Here is a 21,240-nt window from a genome sequence, read left to right as displayed (position 1 = left end):
CAACATTGTCTCTTTCCTGGACTCTGAGTCCTGGGGCTAACAAGTATTTTTAAAAATGCACGCGTAAGTGTACATTTTTAACAAAAAAGTTACCAAGGGAACACATAGTGGACACACTTAAATGCATGTGTAGAGAAAAGTCTGGAAGGATGTCCATCAAAACTCTAGGCAGTGGATGAGATCGAGGGTGAATTTTATTTTTTTGCTTCTCTGCATTTTCTCAGTGTTCTGTGACAAACGTTAGTTGTGTAATTATTTTAATGTTAAAGTGCATTGGGATTGAGAATGGAGAGACAGGTGGGTGGGTGCTTTCTTCAGGACGGGGAACAGGCTATGCTTTTCGTCAGCTTTATTGAAGTGTCATTCATATACTGTTTGTTGCACCCATTTCAAGTAAACAATTCCGTGGTTTTTACTGCATTTTCAGAGTGGTGAAACGGCGGCCACCACTAGCTGATTTTGCAACATCCAGAGGACCCTAGTTGGGTTTGTCGGATGCTTTCGAGATAAGACTCAGCACACTTCTGCCTGATCCTGGGCAGCAGTCTGTGCCCTTCTGCTCCTCACAACGGGAAGCACATGATGGCAGTTGGCCTCCTAAACTTTGCTAGCCCTTCAGGGCTTGGTGAGCCGGCCGCTGGTGGCCTGATGTTGCAAACACGCTTTTACTGGGGTGCAGCCATGTTTGTTCATAATGTGGTGTCTGCAGCCGCTTTTCAGCGACAGCAGCAGAGTTTAGCTGCAGCACAGACTGGAGGGCTCGCAGAGCCTAAATTCCTTCTTGCCGTTTAGGGACACTTTCCCCGTCTCCTGGGCTGAGTCACGAGGACCAGCATGAAAGTGTGTGCTTCCTGCTGCCAGCTCACCTCTCACCTGGCCGCCTGCTTTCCAGAGCAGGGTGACTCGAGAAGAAATGATGCCTGTGGGTGTCATTCTCCAAACTGACCTCGAAGATGAATCCTCTCGTCTTTTCTGGGCTCTTGAGCCTGTGAGCAGAGGTGCAGAGGAGTGGGTTTCCTGGCAACCCTTTCAGGGTTGGGGGCACCTTCGTAGACTCGGCTAAGCACGTGGGCACTGCACTAGGTTGTGCCCTGGTCCCGATTATAATCGGAGGCGCTGGATAGAAAGCACTTCAACAGCTGATTAAGAAACCGAGGACAGAATGAGGAAATGGACCGACATTTTAGAGAGAAAAGACAAACTGGGAGGAATCAGGACAAAAGGCTTTGGAGCCAGCTGGAGCTGGTTCTGAATCCTGACTCTGTCTCTCTGAGCCTCAGTTTCCTCTTCTGTAAAAGGATTAAGCTTCCCAGGGTTGTGCCATGGTAGACGTTGAGTGCGTTTCTAGTGAATGGGTAAACTATGCAGAAGCAGGGAAGGGGCTCAGTAGATGTCAGTCCCACCCACTCCCGGCTAGAATATTGAGCCTGGACAATGCTTTTGAGGCACCTGTGGCCTCGGTCCCTGGAGTTCTTTAATGAGAAGTCGTGAATGTGGAGCAGGGAGGTAAACCTCCCCTCTGCATTCCTGGCCAGCTCTGCTTTCCCTTTTGCTCCTGCGAAATGCTTGAGTCTAGGCTGGCTTGACTCTGCTGTCCTTCTTCGGTCCAGATCGAGAGTTCAAGGAGGGCGCAGGGATTTTCAGTGCAGCCATATGATGAGAGGACGACACGTGTACTTCATGATCGCCCTGCACCCCGGCACCAAGTAGAGGTCTTACCTTGGATGGTCCACATGCTGCTGTTTCCATGCTACCTCCAGGTCGTTGAGAATTCACTGTGCTGCATTGGGTGACCCTCCCGGGGCCACTGTGTCTTCGCCTGCGTCCCGTGACATGTGAGGGAGTGGAAAGCAAGGGCAGGAGTTGGGAGAAAGCCAGGAGTGTATTAGACTTGGAGACTTGAAGCGATGATACTCTTAGGCTGTGTGTCCTGAGTGTTTGCACACACCTGATGGAACCTGAGCTCACGACGGCCTTGGCTAGGGAGGGTCGTCACCGCCCACCACGAGGGACTCTAACACTGGGGAAGGTGATGGAATCCACTGGCACTAGAGTCCAGGGTGCTTTCTAGAGTCAGCACTCTTATTTGTCACCAGCGAGGACTGGGGGGTCATTCGTGGGCTTCAGGTCAGTGGTGGATGTCGGTTTCAGGAGTGTGTTGACCCTGTGGCAGGTGGCTCTGGGGGGCACACAAGGCTCCCTGGATGTGGGCACACAGTTCTCTCCGGAGGGCTTTTCTCTCCAGCCCCCCTAGCATTTCACCTTCAACCCTCGGAGTAGTAGGCTGGGCCTGCCCAGGCAGAAGCCGAGTATTTCAGGAAGAATGGCGTTAGAGCATAGCTGTGATGGGCGTCACCAGTCCCCGGTTCTCAGTTGTGACGTCTTGGCCCCACTGGCCCCAGGACAGGAATGAAGGAACACACCTGTGGTGGTCTTTGCTTTTCGTGCACCAGTTCGGGAAAGCAGGGCAAAGGCACCAATCGTGCCTCTCTTAGATGAGCGTGTGAGTTATCTGGTGCTGTTCAGTGAAGGAGGACTTCACGAGGACTCGGTGAGGCCGGTGAGGCCGGGGTCCTCCCTCTCCTGTCTGCACGGGAAGCTCTTGATGATTTGCCCAAGGTCACGCAGCTGAAGGGCGGTGCCAGGAGTGTCAGGAGCTGCTCGGTCTCTGCCAGTGAGGTTGGACGTCACAGTTCTGGACTTCCTGTTGCTCCGTTCCTTCTGGCCAAAGGACTTGTTGTCCTTGGAAGGGCTTGACAACAGGTATGTTTTGTCTGAACCCAAGTGGTTTAGAAGGGCATTTTGGCAGTGCCAGTCAAGGGCTTTAACTCTAAGTCTGCCCTTTGATCAAGCAACTCTACTCTACATCTAGGAATTTTTTCTGAGGGAAATAATTAAGGACACACACAAGCATTTCGTCACGGGATGTTCGTCTCAGCCTTGTTTATCTTAGGCATGTGTTAGAAACCCCTGTGCACACTACAGCCGCAGGGGAGGGGTCAGAGAAATCATTGCTTCGGATGCCCTGCCGGACCAAATGGTGTGGGATTTTTTTCTTGTCATGGAAGATGCTCAGATAAATGAGGGGAAATTAGACTTCCTTTTGCAAGTGTGTGTTTTCTAATTTTTCTATGAAGAACTTGAATGTCATGCGTCATTTTTAAAGTTAGTTTGCTCCAGTATGGGTCTTATTGTAGTCAGGAGTAGTATGGCTTAGATGTTTTGGGCTGGGTTGGTCCTGTGTCAGTGGTGGCACCTGGGGACAAGGGACAGTTGAGCAGAGCCGGTCAATGCGGAGGATGGGAGCTGTGCTTTGGGAATCGCTAAGGCAGAGTCAGGGGGGCCCGGGCTTGGGAGAAATGTTTTCATTCTGAAACAAGCTGGAGAGGGTGGGACATTGTGGAAAGCCATCCAAGCTGTAGTTGTTGGTCGCCATGTTGTCTCTCCCCACACCCCGCACCGATCTTGTCTTTTGCTGGTGGTTAGGTACACAAGACCATGCTGAGAGGCTAAGGGATCAGGGGGATTCTCTGGGGAAGGAGTGGGCACGAGATTTGGTTTCTATAGGGCCAAGAAGAGAGACCCAAACAGTGGATGGGGTGGTCTCCCCTGAGGGGAATTCTTTCTGGCCCGTGCTGGGGCAGGGACCAGCTGACCTCTCCAAGGATCCTTCCAGCCCCCAGACGGCTTCTTGTTCCAGGATCAGTTCTTCTGAAACAACCTTCCCGAGATCCCCCCGCTTCAGCCAGGGTCCTGCTGTTGACTTCCGCCTCGCAAGGAACCAACTCTGAGTTCGCTTGGTTTGACTCCCTGAGGCCAACGTCATGCTCCCCCAATGACATTTCTTAATGGTCAGATTTGTGGAGGGTGCCCCGAGGCCTAGACAGGCGTGTTTCTTATTTTGTGTGGGTGACAAAGGGGGCCTGGGCCAGGACACCTTCCCCCACCGCCTCCAGTCAGCTTAGTGGACAGTGGCATCTTGGAGGAGCCACTGACCTGAGCGGGAACAGACGCCCTCCGTACAGGAGAAGGCAAGCATCACCAGGGAGCCGTAACCTTGAAATGCTACAGCTCAGAGGAGGGAAACCCTGGTGAGGAGGGCCATCGCCATTCTGCCCGGCTGGAGAAGGGAGGACTTCCTCACTGCAGGCACGTGCCTCCCTAAACACCAGCAGCTTGCACGTGCCAGTGCCCTCACAGTGCCCGCCCGTTGGCTGTCCCTCTTCTTATCACTCCAGCTCTTTCAGCTGAACCTTTGTGATTGGTGGACCCAGAGCAGGTAGCAGGTATCCTGACTGGCGCTCGCCCTCTGGCTGGCTCACCACTGACTTCACCCCTGCTCTGATGTCACAGCACAGCAGCCCTTTCGTTCCTGTGGCAACAGCCTGCCACAGTTCACCAGCTGGGCAGACAGACACTGGGCTGCTGGTGGAGGTGGGAGCTGCGATTCCAGCCAGCGGTGGTCAGTGGGCCCCGGGAGCCCCCTGCAGACCAGCCAGGGCTGGGGTTCTTGTGTCCGCCCTCAGTCTGGGGGGCGGGGTTCCTTGTGCCTGTCTGTTTGCTGAGGCTCACAGAGGGCCTTAGAAGTGGCCAGTCAGGGCCTCCAGGCCACACGTCCAGAAGGCTAATTTACAAGTCCCTGCTCCATGGGGCTCTCCGTATACACTTTGATGTGGAAGGACAAGCAGTGGAAGCCCGAGGGACGGGGTTGGGGGCGATTGTGGCTGCTTGGAGGGTGGGGGTTGACAGAGAGGTCACCGTGCGGCAAGACTGCTGTTGTAGTAGGGACCCCTGACCTAAGCTGGGGACTTGAAATCCATAAGGTCTGACGGAAGCCGATGATTGACATGGTCAAGAGACATTTAGGAAGCCGCCGTGAGCGGCCCACCCGGTAGCCTGGTGTCTCCCGTGAGTGTGGAAGAGTCTGTGCCTCATGTGTGTCATTGTGAAGCTGGTTGAGGAGATAGTGGAGACCTGGGGAGGCTGAGCTTGTCCCCCAAGACTGACTGCACCTCAGCTTTCTAGAACTGTCCCAGTCCTGACCGCATCAGGAGAGTCACAAGCCCCACCCACCCCAGGATGCCGGTGAAAAATCAGCTGAGGGGCCTGTCTGGGAGTCACCTTCTCCCATGACCACCTTCCCCCGCCCCCACAACGTGTTCCAATGCAGCCCCTTCTAAAACCTGGGAGCCACCAGTCTGGAACTTAGCTGGCAGTGAGGCGGTGGCCAAAAGTAGAGGCTCTGGGCAGCACACTGGCTCTGGGCAGCACACTGGGTGTCATAGAGTGTACTTTTAGAGGCTAGAATTCAGAGAAATTGAGGTAAAAATGTGTCTGATGTTTGTTTTATCTGGGCTTGGCTTGGATGCCTCCAGTGATGAGTGTCTCACTACCTATCGAGTCAGCCCAATGAGTTCAAGACGACCCTGTAGAAAGTGCTGCTTTCCACATGACCAGTTGCTGCCTTCCTGTAATGTGTTCTCAGTGGTCTAGTTCAGTCATCTGGAGACACGCACAGTAAGTACTGTCCTCTTCCCCAAATTGTTCCTCAAGCCTTTGGGTGTTTCTAAGGGTAATGAGCGCTAGCAACTATATACATACATGGGGGGTTGCTATTATTCTCATTTTACAGATGAGCAAACTGAGGCTCCCGGAGTTAAGAAACTTGCGCCAGGTCACACAGTTAATACTCTTTAACTACCACGTTATGCTGTTCTAACCTTTTTTATCACCCACAAGCCCCCCCTCCTTCGTTCCTTAGGACTTTGCTTCCTTTGACGGGTTTTGTTTGTTTTTTTCATTCTCCTCCTGAGCTCTGAGGCTACAGCCCCTCCTTTCCATCCTTACCACTTGACCTTTTCTGATTCCTGTCTGGGAGACACATCTTTCTCCATTGTTCAGATTCTCTCTATTTAGTAGAGCTGTAGTTCTCATTTAGTCTACGTTTCTTATTGGGTTTTGTTCCTAAGCATTTCAATCGTTTGATCTTGAATCTTTTCCCCCATGATGCGGTCCAATCAGATGTTGGTAGATATCAACACCTCTTACCTTTTTAAAGGTACCTAGACATGTGTCTGACTGTCAGCCCCTTGTGCATGGGCTCCATCCTTTGTCTACACGTCTTGGCGCTGCCGAGACATTTGCTGAGGCTTCCTGTGACCCAGGCACAGTTCTAGGTGCTTCCCAAGCCATGTCGTTTGACTTAGGGCGTCCTAGGGGTGCTTCTTGGATGTTGGCACGCCTTTTCCACGTGCCCCTGTCACACCAGGGTCTGGGACATCCAGGTGAGGTCTGATCAGCTCAGGGCTGGACGGGGCCATTATCCCGCTTGTTCTAGGCATTTCTATCAACGCAGATAAAGAGCACCTGAGCTCTTTGGGTGGTCACATGTCTCGGCCGACTCCTAGCTCAGCCAGCTTAAGCCTTCTCGTCTCCTTACTTCCTTGGACCTGCAGTCCCCCACTTGGCTCTTGCACAGTTGGACCTTGGGACCCACATGTGAGTTGCACATGTGTTTCCATTACATTTTGTCTTGTTAGATTCAGCCAGGTATTCAAGCCTGTTAAAATTCTGAGCTGGAGGTTCGCCTTCCAGCACCACAGCTGGTTTTGTGTGTCCCTGTGGGTAATTAATTGTGTGCTGTGGGTGTCTGCCTCTAGGATTGGTAAGCTTCAGTTCCACCACTCACGACTTGACTCGTGGGAGAGACTGTCTGTGCCCCAGACTCTATTTATTCTTACTTCAGACGTGCAAACAAAGTCCCAGTCAGGGAGGAGGACATAGGAAGCTATAAAAAGTCAGCTTAAAAAATCCACATTATAATATGCTGGGGCCATTTAGTTTAGAGGAACTCTTGTGTTCTACATGTCTCCCCCTCATACAGCTTCAAAGCCTGTAGCAATTCCCTATATTGTGGTCTTAAAGCTAATCCAGCGTTTTCCAAAAAGGGTCAATTATATCTATTCTGTGTACTCTCAGAAGACAGAGAAATGATTAACTTTATATGTGAAAGAATAAACCTTAATTATATGGAAATGTTTTCTCTCTGGCCATGCCAGCTGCTGAGACCCTTTCTATATCTATTTTTATATGTTTCAAAGGAAAAAAACAAAAAAAACACTAAACCTTGTCATCCAGGTGTGGAGTCTGTGGGATTTTGGAGCGAGGCCAGAGCAGTTTCCTTTTTGGTTGCTGTAGCGGTCGGGGACGTCGTCCTTGGAGGAAGGAGGGACCGACCAGACCTGGGCTGGGGAAATGCGCGTGGGATTGTGGGGTGGGGGTGGGGTGGAGGGGTGTCCGTGTCCATTTGAGGAGGGAGAACCTGCAGGAGTGCAGTTATGGCGCTGGACCTGGGCGGGGGCATCTGGTGGCAAGGAGCCTGGCAGCTGTGCCCAGATGGGTGAGGGGAGCTGGATCCTGAGCCGTTGGGGTGTCCTCAAGCCTGCAGGCCGGGGCGGCCCGACTGTGGTGAGATGGTTAACTGAGCTCCTTCCTGGGCCCCTCACCGCAGAGGTTGGGCTAAGGTCAGTCTGGAGCAGAGCCCTGGAATCTGCGTTTTAACGAGCAGCTCAGGTGATGGTGATGGAGGTGACGGTGTTTGCAGGCTTGCTGGTGCAGAAGCAAGTTCAGCAAGGCGCTGACCTGGAACCCAGGCTGTAGCCACAGTGCTGGAGGAGGGCTCGGGCAGGCGGTTGGGGTGGGGAGCCTGATGGGGAGGCTCTTGGGGGGCTTGAGGGAGTGACTGAGGGGCTCAGCTGCCGTGGGGCAGGAGACGGGAAGGAGGGACCATTTCTAGGGCTGGTCCATGGAGCAGCAGCGGCACTTCCCCTGGGAGCTCCTTAGAAATCAGAATCTCAGCCTTCCCCAGGCCTGTGGAGTCAGAACCTGGCTGTTAATAAGGTCCGGGAGACATTGTGCTAGACCTTGCCTTTCAACTTTTAGGTAAAACACTTGAACAGAAAGGGGAAGGTGGTCCGTTCAGTGAACACAGGTAAATGTACACAGAAGGTGCAAAGGCCATTCTCATAGCACCAGAGGCTAAGCGCCTCTCGGAGTCACAGGAAGTCCGAGGTCAGGTGAGGACAAGCCCCACGCAGGATGGAGTCCTGGCTCCCAGCTCTGACCGCCCTCAGCTGCAGGGTAGGAGCTGGGGGTCAGGAACCTGCCCGCTCCGTGCCCCTTAGGACGTTTAGGCAAGTTGTTTAACCTCTCTGAGACTCAGTTTCCCCATCAGAAAGTGGGGAGAGAAATGGAGCTCCCCTGCCACGGGGAGATGGCCAGACAGCATGAGGGTATACGTGGAGGGTATGAACAGCCTGAGACGTGCCATCAGTTAGGTCTCCTGGTAATCAATGTCACTTCCACAGACGAGCCCCGTTTCACCCTGTTTTTTTCACACACGTTACCTTGTTTGGTTAAATGTCTGTGAACTCGTGCACCCCCCGGGGTGCAGATCATATACTGTGGTGGGTTCCAGCCAAGAACGTGTTGTGTGTGAGGCTGTCAGTCGTCACCACCAGGGCCGCCAGCTCGTGACCTGAGAAGGGGCGGCTTTGAGTCCTTTTGTCCCTGGAGACTTGCAGGCTTGCTGATGAGACCCATGTCCTCCAAGGGGCATGACGTCTGTGCACTGGTTACTTGGGAATCGTGTGTACAAGGCGAGTGCCCATCCTCCTGACCCCACCACGGTGGGCATCGTGGTTTCTGGGGGGATTCGGCAACACCACCACTAATTAGCTGTGTGCCCATCCTCTGTGGTGGACAGGCCCATAAAGACAGACTGGCCATGTCCGGGGCCTTGGTGACACACACGTTGCTTCTGCCGTGTTACACCTTAGCGGCCCTGCGTGGGCAGCATGATGCCTGTACACGTGAGAGAACCAGAGGTCATACATAGGGGTGACTGCAGGACCTGATGTCCTGCAGCTGGAATTCGGGCCCATCTGACGTGGAAACCCTACTTTGGGTGCCTCCCAGCCTCATGGTGCCATTTGTCACTGTTCCTCTTTAGGGGCGGGGGGTGCCCTAGACTCTCCTTTGGGTGGTGAGAAGGCAGAAGGACTCAGTGGGCCTGGAGCTTCCCCACTACCCATGAGGAGGGTCTTCCTCTGGTGGCCAGGGAGGGGATCTGCCTCTGCTAAGAGCTGTCTGAGTGACGGCCCGGTGTGGCCACCTGGGGCTGGCTCTGCCAGCTGGGGCCACGGAGGGTGGGAGAGGAGAATGGGCCCAGTGTCCACTTGGCACTGTGGGAGGCCCAACAGGTGTCTACCCCACCTTCCCGTCGGCTGCTCTGAGTGGGGCTCTTGTGGGGATGGGGGTCTCCTGTGGGGATGGGGGGCTGTGATTTCCCCTGTCGTGGAAGGCAGCCAGCGTAGGGCAGCCTGTGCGGCTCGGGGGGAGCCGGATCAGAAGCCCAGGGTGTTCAGCATACTTGGTTCTCAAGTCAGCAAGTGCAAAGGGGCTTAGAGGTGACAGCATGGAAGAGCCGGGGAAGGGCTGGGCTGGGCAGGGCCAGGGGCCGGCCCCCCGTTGTTGCAAGGTCTTCAGCGCCTGAACTGTGGAGCTGACTGTCATTTGCCTTAAGTTTTCATCCATTTGCGTGTCTCCAGGAAAACCCACTTAGCAGCACTGGGGTGCCCATCCCAGTGGGCCCGGCTCCGGGCGTAGCGGAGTGGGAGAGGCTGGTCCAGTTTTTACTAATCATTGCTGGTTATCACGGGTTGTGAGCCAGTTGCTCCGGGCCCAGCAATCGACCTTGGGGTGTAGTTTGCTCCATTCTGTGCTGGTATCTTCCAAGATAGACTAAGAGACATTCACAGCTACTCAGATCTCTCCTCACTCGTTTGGACACCCCTGTGGCCATTCCCAGGGGTGGGAAGAGCTCAGTCTTTTGGCATTTGACATCCAGATTCAAACCCATCTCGGTTTGAGCTGGAAATTCATTCACTTCCTCTGTGCTTCCGTTGCTTTGTGTGGCATATGCTTTCATTTCTCTCGGGCATATGCTTAAGAGTGAATTGCTGGGTCCTACGTAACTCTACCTTTAAAAAAACAACGGCTAAACTCTTTTCCAAAGTGGCCGCACTATTTTGCGTTCCCACCAGCTCTGTGTGAGGGTTCCAATCTTTCCATGTCCTCACCAACTCTTGTCAGTGTCTTTTTCCTGTTGGCCGTCCTAGTGGGGGTGACGTGGTGTCTCCTTGTAGCTTCAGTTTGCGTTTCCCTGATGACTGTTGGCTTTGAACGGCTTCCTGTGCTTTGTCAGCCATACATATACCTTCTTCGGTGGAGGCCTATTTCAAACTTTCGCCCGTTTTTAAATTGGATGATTTGTCTTGTGATTGAGTTATAAGAGTTGTTTACGTATTCTTGGATTCAAGTCTTTTGTTACATGTATGACGTGCAGGTATTTCCTTCCAGTCTCTGCCTTGTGTTTTCACTTAGTAATGATGTCTTTTGAAGCACAAAGATTTTTAGTGTTGATGATGCCCAGTGTATCAGTTTCTTTTATTGCTTGTGCTTTCGGGGTTGTACCTAAGAAATCTCTGCCTACCGGAAGGTCATGAAGATACTGTTTCTTAATAGGTGGCTATAGTTTTTGACCTTCCAGTAAGGTCTGCGATCCATTTGGAGTTAATTTTTGCATATGGTGTATAATTTTGTATATGATAAGGGCTTAAATTCATCCTTTTTTGTATGTGGTTATCCAACTGTCCCAGCACTATTTGTTGGGGGAAAACAATCCTACTTTCCCCCACGGAATTGCTGTGGCACCTTTTGCCCACAATCTTAGTCGTTGCGTTTAATGTATCTACTTTCTCTTTTCCTCTTGCTCATGATGGTAGTGGGCAGACTGGTAGAATATAACATTAACCACTGTTCATGGTCAAGTTTACCAAAAGCCGGCGGCAGTGTGACCAGCTGAGGTTGGGGGGTCACTGTGGTTGACCCAAGCAGGAGCGGGCCTGCTCTGCCACCTGCCATTCGTGTACCTGGGTCCAGGTTCTTCTTAATCACTTCCTGCCTCAGTTTCCCCACCTGTGACCCCTCCAGGTGACCATAGCTCCTTACCTCGGTCTAAGGTTACTGTGAAGAGGTGCCCGGAAGGGGGCTGCACGATTAACGTAGCGGTTCCGTAATGGACGAGCTGTTTGTGACTGTCACCAGTACTCTGGGCTCCAGGTGCTCAGCCTGGCTCCACACAGACGGAAATGAAAGCCAGGAAGGGGCAGCTGAGGGTCACCCCGTACAGACTGCAGCTGTGCAGGACGCAGCTCCTGTAGGCCACAGTCTGGCTGCAAGTGGCGATAGAGTGACTCCACACTGTCTGGTGTAAACACACCTCCTTCCCTGTTAGAGCACATGCCCCCTCCTGATGCCAGGGTCCCCCGCTGATAATGACACGAGGAAAGAGCTGGGAGTCATGAAAAAGAAGTAACGGCAGCTTATCTGCCCCTCTAATGAGATTGCATTAGATTCTAGTTCCAGACATGCTTGTTCTCTCTCTCTCTCCTCTTGCTCCACCCCTTCCTCCTTTCATTTATAAGTATAATAGCCCTCCTTCCAGCCGGCCAGTCGATTGCATCCTTCCACCCCGACCTGAATCCCGTTACATCTGACATTGGAGCAGGATTGCTCTGGTGATCGCAGACCTGGCCGTCCTGTGCTTGGCAGGATGCTGATCGGCGTCCCTGGGCTCCACCCACAAGATGCCGATAGCACCTCCCTCTAGTTGTGACAATGAAAAATGTCTCCAGACGTTGCCACGTATTCCCTGGGAAGCAAAAGCACACCCCCTTATAAACAGCTGCCCTGCGGGATCTGTGTGAGACAGAAATTGGGAGACAGGATGGGCCCTGGCTGGGGGGTGTGGAGGGAGAGCCGGAGGGACATGTCTGAGTGTGTCTCCCCATTTAGGGCCCCTATGCCTTGTCTCCAGGGCTTTGCTCACTCTCCAGGCTGCGGCGTGTGTCCTCCTGCCCTTGTAGGCTTCACGTGGGTAACTGGCATCTGTGGCTCCTCGACCTTCATCCTGTGCCCTGGGCTCCCACCAGCTTCCCTCCGAAGCCATGTCTGCCAAGGCCTCCAACAGGAAAAGAAACGCAGGGAGAGCTGTTCATTGGATTCCTGGTCCCAATGATGTAGCTTTGCTTTTGAGGCAGAAACACACATTGCTACAAGTCAAAGAGAAAGGAGACCTTCCTCTACAGAGAAGACAAGACCTCAAGCAGTGGAAAAGCCACCCGCTCCAGCGTGTGGCCAAGGAGTCGAGTGTGGAGTGGCAGGAGGCCCCAAACCCACAAATCCAAGGCCTGGGAAGGCTGTGCTTTGCACGTCTGTTAAATATGGGAGGAGGATGGGCCAAGGAACCCGAACCTGACTCAAAGGGGCCGGCCTGGCGAGGAGCAGCCTGGCCGCCAAGGGCCTGCAGGAAGCCGACAGCAGCCTGCAGGGAAGAGAAAAGTTACCAGAGAGACCTGGTCAGACTGCAGCCCTGGGACACCAAGTCCCAGAAGAGAGCACCGGGTACCAAGAAGAAGGGGGCTAGCAAAGCCGCCGGCCTGCCACATCTTCCCCCAAGCCTCCCTGAGAAGAATAAGAGGAAACAAGGGCCTTCAAGGAAGACCAGCAGTGGCCTCCGTGCCACTGACCCTCGGGTGAGAGGAGGCCTGGATGTGGGAAAGCTCTGGACTGCTGCAGGGGAGACCGCGATCCCAGAGGAAAGGGAGAGAGACGTCACCCGGGAAGGGAGGCGGCAGCAGGGCAGGAGTACTGCTTGTCTTGTTCAAGGCCCGAAAACCAACTTTCTGGATCAGAGTCCCAAGGGCCAAGAGAATGACCTGGAACAGCTGTGGCCAGTCAGCTCCGCCCAAGAAAGGGAAACCGCGCCCCAGGCATCTCCGTGCCAGCGCAGTGACAAGAGCAGGTGGCAGCGAGAGCTGGAGTGTGCCTTCGAGGAGTTGTTTAACACAAACAGAAAGCTGAAAAGACACCTGAGCTTGTACCTTGAACCCAGGCCGGGCATGCATCAGAACCCCAGCGAAGAACAGGGCTCCTCAGAGATGTGCAGCCACAGAGCTGAGTCCTGGAGAGAGAAGACGGTCGTCGATGCCGAAACGGCAATGGTGCCTGCAGGGGAAGCCATGAGTCCAGCGGAGGGGGGCGCCCACCAGACGTCGCCCAAAACCGACCTGCAAAAGCTACTGAGCAAGCCCGAGAACCAGAAATATCGGAGGACGGTCAAGGCCAGGTTCAAGAACGAGAGTCCACTGTCGTCTTCGGAGGCAGGACCATTTATCAGTGAGGAGCCTCTGGTCCCGAGCAGCACAGAGTCCAGACACGAAATGCCAGGGCTGGACACGCTCCCCCTCCCGCTCCACCCACAAGAACAAGCAGCCAGAGCTGGCTCGATGGCATCCAGGCAAAGGCAGAAAATGGAGATGGAGCAGAGAGGACTAACGCAGCTAGAGTTGCCCGAACAAACCCAACAGCCAGCGACGAGCCTGAGCTTGGAGGCCTGCTCCCAGCCCGAGGGAGGAGAGGAGACGCGGGGACAGACCAGAGCTCGTCTGGCTCGTCTCACAGCCGCCTCCTCTCAAGAGCAGAACAAGGAAGGAGGATGTGAGCTCAGTCCCACTCCCCCCCGGGCCACCAGCATCATCGATGACGACGATGACAGCTATGATTTTGATGACGACGGGCACAGCCATATGATCCGTGACCTTCAAGAGCACATTGTAGAGCAAAACATGTTGCACAAGCAGTTTCTTGAAGAAGCCCGGAAACGCTTGCAAGAGTTTCAGAGAATATGTTAAAAGCGCGAGTCCCACCCACAATAAACATATCACTGATGTCTGGGCGTGATGCCAGCACTGGTACCTAAGTCTGAGACCGTGTTTGCTTCGTCTGCTCAGGAAGCAATAGGCCCCTTGACTCATTCCCTAACCTTGCGTTGAAAACGAAGCCCTGCTCTGGAAGGCTCCCGAGCACAGACAGGCACCCAGGGGGGTGCGGGGACGGGGTGGGTCCCAGACCTGCGGCTGTTTTCACGTGCACAGACCGGAAGTCCAGGTAAAGTCAGCACTTCAGATGTCTTAAGCGAATAAACACTGGACTTTCAGGGACATCCAAGGTCAGACAGGCACCGTTTCAAAAGATACATCATCTGTTGTTTAGCCTCTGGGTGAGGCATTGACTTCACAAACCTTTCCTGGTCTTTCAGACCAACAAAATCAACATCATTTCATGAGACATCATTTAGTAACATTCTTGTAACTTTAATATTAATGAGTAGAAGAGAAAGGAGGAGGGAAGAGAGGGAGGGAAAAGGGGGAAAGAGAGAGAGAAAGAAAATGGGGAGGGGGGAGGATGGGAGAGGGAGAGAGAGAAGGGAAATTGTTCCCAGCCACCTAGCCCTCTGGGACTGGCCGTCATGGGGGCACCTGGGTGTCTGGTCAGCTTCCTACGTCCAGCTTTACCTCTGACCCAGCAGCCTCGGCAGCCATGGAGACCCCACACTGGATAGGGTTTCATCTGCCAATTGGGTCCTTAGGGACTGGGACAGAGATAGACAAACCTTTGGGCTACAGTCCCTGTGGCAACTACTTAGCCCTGCGTAGACAACACAATAAATGACTATAGCCGAATTCCACTAAGATTTTATTTGTAAAAATAGTTGGGGGCTGGACTTGGCCCTGAGCCATGGTTAGCTGACCCCTGGACTAGTATATCAAGGAGACGCTCCTTCCCCCCTTCCAAGGACCTTAGCTACACGGGGTTGGCCCAGCCACCTCAGTCAAGAACGACCCTCTTAATCTTATGTATTACTTGGTAAACAGCATAATGAACACCTGTGAGCTCATCGCACAAACCCAAGATCAGGAATATTTCCTGAAAACCAGCTTCTGTCTGTGTTACTTCCCTTTTCTGTGCATGGTTCCCCCTTAGCTCTATGCCTGCTGACCGTGGGGTTTGCCCCTGCATTTCATTATCTATAGATAGATAGATACACACACACTACACATTATACTCTTTAGCTTCACGTCTGTTTGAACTTTGTAAAAGGATGTTCTACGTGTTCTTTTGGAAGCCTCTCTTGGTCTCAGCATAATTTATCCATGTCTCACATGGGTGTCATTTATTCATTTCTTTGCTGTGCCATATCATCATGTGACTCTCTGGGCCTTCTTCCTAGGATTATAGTTTCTCAGTTTTATGTCTGTTCCCCAAAAGAGAACTGCACCCCCAATGCATGTGGATCAAAAGGCCCGGTGTCAAAAGGTGCTTTTGGAGGGTTTGAACCCCAAGATGGGATTTACGTGTGGGAAAGGTTCCATTAGTTCTTTTCTTCCCCTTTTCACTTTTTTTTTTTTTTTTGGCCCTGGAAAATGTTAACTTGATCTTATGCTATTTTCCCTTTACAAATCACTGAGTAACAGACACTGCCCCAGTAACTGGAGACGAACAGTGAATGGCTCACGTGGGAGTCATAGCACTTGTGTTCTAGGGGCGGGAGCAGGTAATTAGTAAACGTGCCATGATAGACGGTGATGCTGGCTGTGCAGGGAGGTGTGGGCGACTGACCAGTGAGGGTCCTGGAGGACCCTCAGCCTGGCTTCCTTGAGCACCAAGTTCCCAGAACCCCCAAACGTGCACATTTGTGTGGGGCAGTAACAGCCTCCCACGAGGTTGGGGTTTTTTGTTTTGTTTTGTTTTATTTTTTAACTTTTATTTATTTTAAGTGTGTTTTTCCAGGACCCATCGGCTCCAAGTAGTTGTTTCAATCTAGTTGTGGAGGGCACAGCTCAAACACCATGGTGTTACAGGCATCGCGCTCTAACCAACTGAGCTAACTGGCTGCCCCGTGGTTTTGTTTTTAAATCAGTAGCTTGGGTGAGGAACCTCTCACCATCTCACATTTTCATTACGTGGGTCTCCTCTGTCTGTGGCTTTCTCACTGGATGTAGAGACAAATGTTTGCTCCCAGCCCGGTTGCTTCTTGGCACCTGCTTTCGGAAGGGCATGTGGAAGGGCTGCAAAGCCGCCCAACAATTTGATCTAAGCCCGTGGTGATTAAGACAGCGGTCCCGTGGCCAGGAGAGCTGCTGTTACATGAGGATTACCCGTGTGTGTGTTGGGGGTGGGGTGCTGGCTTTAGCTTGATGCTCAGCCTTGTGTTTTGAGATCACCTGCAGCTCCTGTCTGCCACAGCAGGCCCACCTCAGTCTGAGACGGTCCTGTGGGGTCACAGGGTTTAAAGCCACCATGGCACCCAAACGTTGAGCAATGAGGTCTTCCTAACTTGGCCTGCCAGCCACAGTCTAATGAATGGACGGGCCTGCCTTTGTGTGGTTAGTTTTGTTTCCAGTGTCAGAGGCAGTATTTGTGGTTCGTGTGCCCTTCTTGGCCACACTTGAGCTAAAAGTAGGTGTGGGGGACGGGCAGCGAGACACTGTGCAGGGTGACTCATCTCTGCCAGGACAGTCACACCTACACTGTCCCCTGGCAGCAGGACGAGATGCCGTGCTCTTTCCTACCTGTCCTGCAGAAGGCTAAAGGGCATGGGGCACTTCTTTGCCCAGTGGTGTGGGGAATGAAACAGCCCTCCAGGACCTGCCCCTCCAAAATACGGCCCTCTGGTGACTCCATGGAGATGTCCCAGTGACTTCCATCTCTCAGTGGGATCCCAAGGGCAGACCCTGGCTGTTCTCCTGGTCACTTTGATGCAGCTGGACTGTGGTGCGAAGGGCGCTGGGCAGTGCCACCTGGAAGGGCATAGGGCTCCTGGAGGGTCTCTGTGAAGCCAGTGGCAGTGAGGACCCCGCACGCGGCGGCTGTGTGCTCCTTTGTCCTCCTAAAGTACTTCTTGGGCCCTCCCTATGGGTCTTCTTCCTCCTATGTCTTCTAGAGCTTTCCATGTTTTAGTTGTTTCAGCTTCCCTGTCCCTATCTCACTCTGCGTTTACCAGAACCTTTGCTGTCCAGTCACTTCCTGTACCCCAGCCTGTGATCTCCCCAGACCACAGGGAGTCGGGAGGGCCTCTGTGGCCGACCTGGGTGGACAGGTCACGCTGTTTGTCCCAGGGGTTGCAGAGAACGGCAGCATTGGATGCGGGTACTGCCGAGGTCCGCTGTCCATTGGCAGGTGCGGGCTGGCGGGTCCTGACTGGTGCTGGCTAGGACGAGAGACGCAGGGACAGCAGGGCCCGCCGTGACACCCTGTGATGGCAGGCCTGCTCCCGCACTTGCTGGGCGAGTGGGCCTCGTTGGTTTTGGACGTGACCCCATGTTCTGTGCGTGCTGCTCTTCGGATCCTCCCACCTGTCCCCTCCCCCACCCAGCTAGGTGCAGAGCCGTAATGTGTGTGATAACATCCAGGACCTCAGAAATGTCAGATAATGGGGAAAAGAAGATTTTCAAAGTTGGAGGGAAGTGGGGATCCTCCCTGCCCTGCAGTAGTTCTTCCAATGAGTGGGAGTTCCTTGCCTGTGTAACATGAGGGCAGGTGGATGGAGTAGAGCAGCTGTCCCTCATAAGTCCTATGACAGCCCCGGGCATGTCCCAGGCTGGACACAGACGGCCCGACTGACCCACACCGCCACACGCTACGAGCTCCGAGGGCTGCGTTTGCAAGGCTACACTGATGAGTAGAACGAGCCCCTGGGCACGCCCCGCCCAGTGGGCCCACTCTGGGTTCTCCACACTGGACACTGGGCTTTCAGACCCTCTGTTGGGGGGCAGCCCACAGACCACAGGCCTCAGAGGCCCACACACTGTCCGTGCTCACAGGGGCCTGAGCCAGAGGCCCCGCCCTCGTGTGTCCACTCCCCAGAGTGAGGCAGTCTGGAGAGAAGCGGAGACCTGTCTGAGGTCACAGCCCACAGTGGCAGCGTGGGGACAGACCCTCGTCTGCTCACTGCCTCTCAGTTCTGAGCTGTCCGCCCGGCCTCTCTGGGCCTGTGGGTGGGGAGGGCTTGCTGGGGGCGGCTGGGTAGTTGCTCCAGGCCCCCTGTGCCTCCTCCCTGCCCCTTCCTGCTCTGGGCTCCGAGCTCCCGGCGCGGGGTTTGCAGGGCTGAGCTTGGCTCCCTCTCGGGGTCTTGGCGGAGAAAGTGCAGAGCAGCACTTCCCTCCACAAAGCCGCACTGTTCTCAGCACATCCTCCCAGGGTCGGGTGCATTTTTTTCAAATGATTCAGCAGCACGTGAATGGGAAGGGCCGAGCCCAAGGCTTCGGAACGTGACCAAGGCCTCTCTCATGGGATCCCACTGGGCCCACAGGAGAGGGGAGGAGGCTGGCGGGGCTGGGGTCGGGGTCGTACCAGGATCCTGGGGGGGCGGGGAGGGCAGCTGGGTGGTAGTGCCGCAGCTTTTCCCTGCACAGCCAGGAGCTTGAGCTCTTACAGGAGCTGGTTCCCTCCTGGGGGTGGCGGGTGGGGGGGCAAAGCAAAAGGACAGGAAATGGAGATGGGAGAGCTGGTCTCCATGGAGACGGGCATCCAGTGGACAGCAGCTCACGTGTGTGTGTTAGAATGTTGAACAGCACCGGGCAGACCTGGCAGATCCCCAGGTACCAGGCCCACAGGCGATGTGGCCTGGGCTGGGGTTGCTCTGCTGCTGCTGGTTCCCCATCCTGCACCCCTTCACCCTCCCTGCCCTACCTCAACCCCACCAAACCACATCTGCTCTGAGCACTTGTCGATCCAGGCATCTCTCACCCTGGCCTGAGTCACACCAACCAAGTCTTGCCCTCACCCTGGACAGGCACAGCCCTGCCCCAGAGCTGGGGGCATCTGTTGGCTCCTGGGGATGGGGAGATTTGGAGGGCCCTGGGGGAGGGGGTGTCTGGCCTCTCACAGCTGCTGTTCGGATGCAAGAAGCCCTTGGTTCCCCCACAACATCACAGGTTGTTTTGAATTACTAAATGACCGCCCCCATCTTTGCTCATTTCCCTAAAAGGAGCGGACTGGGAGGTCTGCTGTACCACTGACCGAAAGGGGCCAGGCCCTGAAGCCAGAGAAGGCAGAGCTGTGCTTGGGCAAAGCCCCCAGGATGAGGTCCACCGAGGGCACCTGGGAAGGTGGGGGCTGGGCGGACAGTGAGGCTGAAGGGGCACGTGGGGCTGGACTCTCCCAGGGACTTCCAGGCACTAAGCCAGCGCTGACACTGCATTCCTTGTGACATCTCCCGGCTGCTCGACCGCACCCCATGTGCAGTTCGGGGGTGTGGCCTCAAAACCTGGGGCGTTAAAGCAGGTCTGCAGTCCACGTGCACACTGCCCCTGCTTGGTCACTGCCCGCCCACCCTTATCCCTCCAGCCGGTGAGGTCAGCCCACCCCCTAAAAGAAACAGATGCAGTCCCAGGGGAGAGGTGCAAAACCATCTTTACTCTGTCCCCCGAAGTCCCTGAGATGATTTAGTTACATGCAAGCAGTTAGGGGTCCTCAATAATCGAGGGGGCAGGGCCCCCCTCATTCCTAGTGGCAGGTATTCGTGCAGACTTTGCTGCCTCTGATAGGAGGGTGGAAATGTCTAAATTCGCGGCACCCCTTCTCTGGGAAGTGTAGACAGAAGCCCGGGGCCCTGCAGACCCCCTGGAGTACCCCAGCAGAGCAGAGCGCACCTGGGGAGCCTGGGATCCTCCCCCCGGCCTGGAGTGAATGGGGGCTGGGTTTCATTGGGGAGAAAATCATTTCTTTCTGAAGTCCTCTGAAATGGCATGTAATTCTACCCAGAGACGGAAATGGACCCAGTGGCCTGCAGAGGACTTGTGGCTCTGGCGGCAGTTACACCATTTGCATCTAAGAAGTGCGGAGTCCTCTGTGGCTGGCCCCCCGTGACTGCTCATGGGTACTGCTCCTCTCAAATCAGTGCCCACGGTCCTGTCAGCCTCTTGCCATTCCAGTCACAGCAGAAGGCCCACCCTCTCTTGATTGGGGCCAGCAGGGTCTTTGGAAATGTGCTGGCTGGTCCCCTACCTCCTCCTACCCTACAGTGCATGGCACTGGGAGCGTGTGTTCCTCATTGGAAGGACCTCTGGGTATTTTCCAGAGGGCTGTGAGCAAGCTCCAAGAGCAGAGTGGCACTGTCCCTGCTCACACCCACTGCCCTGGGCCTCCCTCCCAGGTCCAAGCTGGAGGCTGCAGTAGGTGGGCTGGGCTGCGTGGGGCGGTGGCCTCTGCTGACACTGAGCCAACCCTGCCCGTCTAAGCCAGTGTGACTGGGGGCCGGAGTTTGACCTTGTATTAGACAGACGTTTTTCCAGATCCTGGGATTCTCACACCTCTTCTGGACACATGCGTGATTTTTCCCTCAGCCAGAAGCTCTGCTCAGTAGGCACGGGGCTGGGAGTTGGACGGAGTGTGTTGAGTGCATGGGGACAAGGCCGTGAATGTCTCCCAAGTCACGTATTAATAACTGCAGGTTTCCCTGTGCTCCGGGGTTGGGAGCCCATGCGCGGCAGAGTGGCCTCACTACCACTGAGAAAGGGCCTACAGGATATACTCATATACATGGCATATGGGATCCTCCTGAGAGCAGGGGGCCCGTGGCAAGATAAGAAAGATAATTCAGCAAATGGAAAATAAATAAACTTCTTAGAGGCAGTTGTTGGGCAGGGCCTGGCTTCCCGGAGAGAATGAACACAGCTTGTGCTTCTCTGGCTTCTCCAGAACTTCCAGGAACACAGTAGGACTCAAAGGTGGTGGTGGGGTGAGGGAAGGGGACGTGAACCTCAGCTTGGGCTGAGTGTCACACCTCTGGGTTGGCTCAAGCCACATGGTGTACTGGACACAGCCCCAGGGTTCCCACAAGCCCCCTCGCTGTCCTCTGCCCCCTCCTCCCCCACCCATCTGACCTCTTGGTTTTCCCTGGTGGTTGCCATCTCTCCCAGTCTGGAGTGGCCTGTATTCTTTGGATTGTCGTTCGTGACCTTGACTTTCCACCCACCCAGTTCTTTTCCATCCCAAATCTGGCGGCTGTACTGGGGATTGTTTTTGCAGGCTCCTAGCAGGGGGAAGTGACATCATGTGGTGTCCGAGGCCCAGAGCTGGGGGCGGGGCTCTGCGGTTGCGTGTGCTTTGAATTAAGCGGACGGTTGTGCATTCCAGTAGCCAACATCTGGCGGTGAATTCATCAGCCAGTGTATCACCCTTGATCTCAAACCCAGATGTTGTGTTAACGGCAGAAGGGAAAGAACTAAAAACAAAATCTGAGCAGCCCAGGGAGAGACCATCATTTTTGGGAGC

At 54.4% G+C, this 21,240-nt stretch overlaps 2 protein-coding genes across 2 annotated transcripts in view; both read left to right on the top strand.

Moving 5' to 3' along the window:
- TIMP2 (TIMP metallopeptidase inhibitor 2) overlaps positions 1 to 21,240 on the top strand; it is a 47,206-nt gene that overhangs the window by 7,686 nt on the left and 18,280 nt on the right. The window lies entirely within an intron of this gene.
- CEP295NL (CEP295 N-terminal like) lies at positions 12,345 to 13,814 on the top strand (the record flags this gene model as incomplete). Its single annotated transcript, XM_081030153.1, has 1 exon — positions 12,345 to 13,814. The coding sequence occupies one exon, from the start codon at positions 12,345 to 12,347 to the stop codon at positions 13,812 to 13,814; it is 1,470 nt and encodes a 489-aa protein (XP_080886279.1).

This window comes from Rhinolophus hipposideros, assembly GCF_964194185.1.
Source record: "Rhinolophus hipposideros genome assembly, chromosome: 20".
NCBI classification, from domain to species: Eukaryota; Metazoa; Chordata; class Mammalia; order Chiroptera; family Rhinolophidae; genus Rhinolophus; species Rhinolophus hipposideros.
This window is presented reverse-complemented; position numbering and strand designations above follow the sequence as displayed.